General features: G+C 45.0%; 1 protein-coding gene and 1 long non-coding RNA gene across 2 annotated transcripts; one reads left to right on the top strand and one right to left on the bottom strand.

Annotated features, from left to right (window-relative positions):
• Nucleotides 1–552: 552 nt before the first annotated feature.
• Nucleotides 553–4,758, bottom strand: INS (insulin). The gene is made up of 2 exons (XM_072338817.1): nt 4,367–4,758; nt 553–689 (listed from the first exon to the last, which is right to left on the bottom strand). Exons 1-2 carry the CDS (start codon nt 4,551–4,553, stop codon nt 553–555), a joined length of 324 nt encoding a protein of 107 aa, XP_072194918.1. The 5' UTR covers nt 4,554–4,758.
• Nucleotides 3,098–6,392, top strand: LOC140253302 (uncharacterized). The gene is made up of 3 exons (XR_011903821.1): nt 3,098–3,218; nt 4,210–4,305; nt 6,234–6,392. It is a non-coding gene; the product is annotated as an uncharacterized lncRNA (long non-coding RNA).
• Nucleotides 6,393–6,876: the final 484 nt, after the last annotated feature.

Genomic DNA, 6,876 nt, shown 5'->3' with positions numbered 1-6,876 from the left:
ACATACTTTATATATGGCATTTGGCCACGATTCTTCTTGTTACAGTTAATAGGTGACTTAATTCTTTGCTTAATCAGGACTGATCTCATTACACAACTGAGGAAGTTCTGTCTCCTGGCCACTTCTCTATATTTAGGTTGTGAACTGCAGCATGTTTTCACATGTGTTGCCCAGTAACATTTCCCTAGAAAGAGAAGTCTCTCGCAATGCTTTCCTCTTCTTTCGCCTCATCCATTAGGCACCAAGGGTAGAGGATGCTCTGTGGGTCCCCTCTGGCTGTGCAACCTGCTTTCCTCCCTCAAAGCTACTTTGAGTGTTAAGAGATGGGTGGCTCCAGGACCATTTAAAACTGCCTCCTCTGAGCACAGCCAGCTTGTCCCTAAAGCAAACAGTCACGTCCCTTCCCCAAGAAATGTACACAGACACAATGAACACACAAACCATGGACACATTAAATGGCATAAGTCTTCCAGTAGATCAACAAGGTTTATTCAAACGCTTTGAAGGTGCGATAGAGTAAGTGCATATCTGTGCCCACCGCTGGCCTCTTGGCTAGTTGCAGTAGTTCTCCAGTTGGTAGAGGGAACACGTGTTATGGCAGCATTGCTCAACAATCCCTCGCTTGACCTTCTCGTATTCCTCCTGCTGGAAGGGCAGCACTCCTGCCTCACCACGCAGGGGATTGCTCACTGCCAAGGGAAAAGGAGGTAAGTCATGGTTCATCCTACACCAGCCCTAGCTGTTGTGCCCCAGGTAGAGCCCCTTTTTCAGATATCAGCTGTATAAGACAAGAGCTGCTTGGGAAATGAGGAGCACTCGCAAAGATTTCCCAAAGCTGATGCTCTCAGAGCACTTCAGACACCAAGTTCCCTCTACTGTATGGGAAATTGGTAATCACAGCCTGAATCTCTGATTAAGCAGCTGAGGCAAGTGTTGGGTCAGCTGTGGGAGCACAGGTGAGAGTAATTTAGCCGTGCTCCCTGAAGGGGTGGAGCTTGACTACAACTCCTCTAAACCTCATTTAAGGGCTGGCCACCACTAAGGCAGCATCTCTTGGGGATTGCTCCTTGGTGGAGTTTTCTTTGGTGTTTCCCAGCAGACTGAAGACATCCATCTTGGTGAGTTTTTCCCTCTAAATAAACTTTTGAATATCTATTATCATCTTTGCATTATTCCACCTTACACTCTACCCAGATAACCCCCTGGTTTACAGGGAAGCTACGTGGAGTGGACAAAGGGATACAGGGTCTTTACTGGGGGAGGCATGTGGAGAGAAGGATAAACCCAGTGTGTTCCCTGGGATGAGCAGCTTGTAAATAAGATGATAGTTTGCTCAAAGTGATGAGCTTGAAAATGTGAGCAGAGCTGTTCAAGTTCTAAATGCCCAATGAAAATACAGAAAATGATAAATAAAATAGTGGTATTTTTCTATAGGAAGAAAAGAGACACTAACAACCAAAAGAAAGTGCCTGGAAAGCAAGACTAAAATGTGGTTTCTAGGGCAGCAGAAAAGCATAGCACAGGATGCAAAATCCCTCAGCACCTGAAGTGTGATACAATGAATAGGTCACATGAGTAACAAGAAACCATTATGCTAGTTAGCTAAGAGGAAAACTTATAAAAGATTTAGCCCAATATTAAGTAGAAGAGGAAATAGATAGTTGATGTTTTTTAATCTATTTGTTTTCATCCTTTGAGCCAGATGCTAGTAGAATGCAAACACAACAAACTCGTGTGACAAAGAGGTAGTGGCTCAGGCAGTAATCCTAGAAAAAGAGGTAGAAAATCCTCAGATTTTTCAGACAGGTTGGCTCTGATGAAATTCTCCATACAACATTTAAGGAACTCAACTCATTTCCATCATGGTCCTCAGGAAAAGATCCTCAGACAAATAAGGAACTAGAAGCATGCCTTGAATTTCAAAGTAAATCACAGCCAACTCTCTGCTTGCCCTCTGTGATGTTACTTTGCTTCACCTCCCACAGACCACTGAGACTATTTCACAGGGCAGTCACATATGCAGGTGAAACCAATATGTGTTAGGAAGAGGAGTGGTAGGAGAGCTGTACCATAGTTAGGGGAGGTAAGTATTGTTCTCTCTTGAAATGGGAGAGTTAAAATGATTGGGACTTGGCAGGAGTCTCTTCTCCACCTATTGGTAATCTCCATTAGTGGCTCAGAAGGTGGAGGAGAGAGTGTGTTTGCTGGGTTATAGGGGACCTGAAGCTGTGAAGAACTGCAGATACCTATCTCCAGGAGAAACAACACTCTTGCATTATGGCTGGTGCATTACAGGTTGTAGCCTCATCTAGATACTAAGAGCATCCACAAAACTTGCTGGACTACCTCATCGCACCTGTTTGAGAACTTGCACAGTTTGCTGTTGCACTTAGCTGAATGAAATCAGGTTGTGTTGCTGTATACTTCTAGATTTCCCTTTTCCTTTCACTGCTAAGAGCAGCTTTTATGAAAGTTGGTTGACATGTCTAGTGGTGAATGGATGTAGCAAGTGATAGAGGTCTCTACCTTGGGAGAACCTGTGGTAGCTGGAAAAGAGTTGGACTTCCCAGCCATAAGAAGGGCTGTGGTCCTTACACAATGCTTCCACCTCCAATGTTCCCACACCTGCACCTCTTAGTGATCACAATGCTGAGGAGAGGCAGCATTTCCAGTGGTTCTCAGCATGGGACGCTGCACCCCACACCATTCCTAAGTGACAGCTCAGGGAGGAGATTAGCAGCAAACAGAGAGCAGAGAAGTCGTGCTTTTTAATATTATGCCTCTCTTTTACAAGTCTGTTTCCAATCTTGCATTTTAACTGCTGATAGGAGCCATTCACTCTGCCCACAGCTCTGCTGCAGCTTGGGCTGTATCACATGTGAATGCAAGAAGCATAGGACAGGCTCTTTCCCCAAAGAAAATGTTTGAGGAGTTTGAGACAAGTTCAGGAGTTTCTGGATCTTGCTGGAGGCTTGTAGCTCCCAGAGTTGGATCAGAAATGCCTGTCTTGGTGGGAATGAGCTGCCTCATCTGGGGGCAGGGCAGGTGGCAGGGAGCTGAGTAGCTCTGAGCTGATAAAAGTGTTTCCTGTGTTACCGATTTACAGAAGAGCTGCTCTGCTAAAACAAAAGGCAAAGCAAGGAAACTAACCTACCGCATTTCTGTGGGGGCTGCAGAATGTCAGCTTTTTGTCCTCTTAATCTGCTGTACAAAATAAGGTAAAGATGGACACTGGCTGCATCACAACTTACTCTGGCTAATCCATTTACCACCGTGAAATAGGAGACAATATAAAGCTGTGGGGGGCTGCAAGCCTGCTGAAGGGCAAGATTAGTACTCAAAATTACTTAGGAAACTATAGAAACCCTTTGAAAAGATGGGATGCAGTTCATCAAGGAATAGGAAAGATGCTAGTGGAAGGCAGGAAGACAGAGTCGCGCAATCAAGACAAAGGGTAGACTGGGGTGAATTACTAGTTGTGGTCCTGCAAGAACTACTGTTCCAATGGAGAAGTGGTGCTGCTTTGAAAAATCAACACCCCCTGTACAGGAATATGGTGTGAAAACCATACAGTACTGTTCTTCCAGTTTGCTCGCTGTTTGTAGATGGCAGGGCTTCTCCAGCCATCACCATTCTGTAATGGTATGGGCCAAAATGCAGAACAGTTTGTGTAGACAGAGAGCTACAATATATGACCTAAAAAGGAATACTGGTGCTGTTGAGGGCTTTTGGCTCATGGTAGGTTAAAACAAGATATGGAAGCAGTTTTTAAAAGGTTTGAAAATCACCCATGAAGGAGAAATGATAGACTCTTCCTTTAGTCCACTACGGAGAAGATGAGGACTAATTTATGGCTAGAAATGTCCAGGTTAAATATTAGGAGGAAACATTCATGAAAAGTCAGTTGAGCACAAGAACAGACAGCTTCAGAAGGCAGGAGGCTTTTATGACCATGCTTGATGTGGTCACAGAACAGGATTGGGGTAGTGTGGGTCAAGAAGAGGTGCAGAAAGAGGCTTCTTGATATCCTGCCACATTTATTTTTCATGATCACTCCCAGGTCAGTGTAATTGCCATGCAAATGTTGGGATAACACTGTTTTCAGCCTCTCTCTACCTAGAGAAGCAAAAAAAATTAGGGCTTTCTGTGACAATTCCTTCTGCCTCATAAATCCCCTTTCTGTGCTTGCTCTCCCACCTGCCTTTTTAGCCTGAAGATCCTTTCATGGGTGATACAATGCTGTTGGTATGTTAAAAATATTCCTGGTATTCCCCATCAAGGACGTTCCTTGCATCACCGTCAAAGGTAGGTGGTTGCTTTTTGCATCATATAGCATGTGAATGTAGTCATGGTCAACCTGACTTACCTAGAGGCTGCTCAACATCCCGTCGGGCTTTGGGGGAGTAGAAGAAGCCACGTTCTCCACACACCAGGTAGAGAGCCTCCACCAAGTGGGAGCCGCAGAGGTGCTGGTTTGCAGCTGCATAGCTGGTCCCAGGGCCAGAAAAAACAAGGAGGGCCAGAAGAGGCAGTGATCGGATCCAGAGAGCCATGATAAGCTGGGGGAGGCCTAGAGGTAGGAAGCCAAGGAGACACAAGGAGGGTTGCAAGGGAAGAATAAGCTGTCATTAGATATCTTATGTCTCTCAGCTCCTTTGATGTAAAAACAAGACTACAGAAGCAAATGGGCCTTCTGAAGAGGAAAGGAATATTCTTTGCATCAGGCTTTGAAAGTTATAATAAATGACCAGTTATAACCAGAAGCCCGTCTCCATCTACATGCTCACACCAGCCTCCCCGCTGATTTCTCATAAAGAGACAAACCAGACTCCAAAATATATACATGGAGTGGCTTTTCATAGCACAGCCTTCAACCCTTGGAGGTATTTAAATGTTTAGGGTTTAAATCCAAAGGCTTTTATTAGTCTGACTCAGTGTATGCAGAGGACACCTCACAGGCTGAGCAGCAGAGCCTGCAGAGCAAAAATCTGTCTTGGACACCCTGGAGCAAATGCACTGGTGCCAGAAATCATTTTGCCAAGCTCTGTGTCATATCTGCCCAGGAGAGCAGAGATAACTGGCACCTTCAGAGAAGAATCCCACTCTGCCGAAGCCAAAGTGGTTGTACTTTATGCAGATCCCAAACCAGATCACTGTGCTCAAAGACCTGAGGAGAGCTCGTTTTCCTGGACTGTCAAGCCAGCTCTTGCTACCAACAGCTACATCCACTTCAGAAAACAGCTACACAAACCAGTTAGAAGACTAAAAGGAGGCAACTGGACTTACCCAAAGAGGAGAGAAAGAGACGGAGAGAAGTTTGCTGACAGAGATGAAGACCGGTAGAAATTTCCCCATTCTCTTTCCCATATTTATATGATTTACACTAGCAGGACTGACACAGGAGCTAGGACAAGCCCCACCTTCTCAGTGACACTCTAGTCAAAATTTTTGCTGTTTGTGCACATAAATTTCCCTAAATGTAGCATCAACAGGTCTTTAGGCAAGTTAAGAGGGAAGCATCACTTTGCGGTTTCCATCTCATTTCAGCTGACCTGCTTTTCTTTACCCGAAGCTCAGTCCTGAGCAATCAGTGACCCTTTTAGCAAGAGATAATAGCGCTATTACAGCCACAATGACACTAATGCTGGCAATAGGCACTGCTGGCATTGAGGCGGCCAACAGCTGTTTCTGAAATGCAAAATTAAAGGCAAACATGTTAATATGTTTGATTAATATCACCTTGGAAAGTATGCAGCAATGGGACCGAGCTGTCAGTGTGACCATGCTGCTGTCAGGTGGTAGAGAAAGAAAAACACATTACTGCATGAAGGCCACCCAAAGCCCCGCTGGCTGCCCACGTGGCAGGTGGTGAGACACGTGTCCTGCGCTTGGGCAGGGGGAGACAACATCTGCATTTTGCAGGAGGCTTTGGATGGTTGTGTGAGCTCAGTGTGGGGCCAAAATCAGACCATTTGAAATCCGGTACTTTGCTTTTGAGTGCAACCAGAGCAGTCTCCACATTTAGTGAGAGCAATTGCAGTGTGCTTGCGTTTTCTCACATTCATAGAAGTTAAAGCTGTCTCATTTGAGCTGGTCCTGTGATACTGATATATTTTCTGAGTGCACTTGCTGTGGTGGGCTATTGAAATTCAATATCCTGTTGGGGAAATTGGAGGTGGTTAACAGAAACCAGGAGATAGCTAGTTATCTCCATTCTGTCTGCTCCTTCACAGGGAAACAAATCCTTATGGCTGTGACCTCATAAATTCTCAGTCACTTTACCTTTCCTTCAGAAATTAAGTTACAAGTATGAGTTGCATGGTCAGCACTCATCACTGTGAAGGAGGGCTTAGCAGTGACTCCTGATAGTTCACCGAAGGAGGGTGTGGAGCAAGGACATTGGTTTGTCAAGCTTGCAACCCTGATGGATGCAAGTCCCAGGTGGTTTATGGGAAGGGACCATATCTCTAGTGACAGTGGCTGTTTAGGAAAAGACAAAGCAGATTTGCAGGCTGTGTCTTCCTTAGCTTGCAGAGAGCCTGAAACAGATGAGATTTGTGATTCTTCCTGATTTCACCATGTTTCAACTCAGACACCAGCTGCCTGAACTCCATTGCCTGCTTAACCTAGAACACACCAGATTCTCCATAAAGAATATACATCAGAAGGAACTTCACTGGAGTCAGCAAAATGCTGTGAGATTTGATCCAGACTCTCCATTTCTTTCATTGTCAGAGCAGTTCCTCCCAATTACTTCCACCAGCATCTAGAAGGTAGGAAGTCCCATTTACCTCTGTCATGTCTTGGAGCTTGAAGTATTGTATGTTTGCTATAAGGACTGTGACTGCAAAAAGGTAACTGAAAAGTGCTAAATCT

The sequence above is a fragment of the Excalfactoria chinensis genome, chromosome 5, assembly GCF_039878825.1.
Source record: "Excalfactoria chinensis isolate bCotChi1 chromosome 5, bCotChi1.hap2, whole genome shotgun sequence".
Taxonomy (NCBI): domain Eukaryota; kingdom Metazoa; phylum Chordata; class Aves; order Galliformes; family Phasianidae; genus Excalfactoria; species Excalfactoria chinensis.
This window is presented reverse-complemented; position numbering and strand designations above follow the sequence as displayed.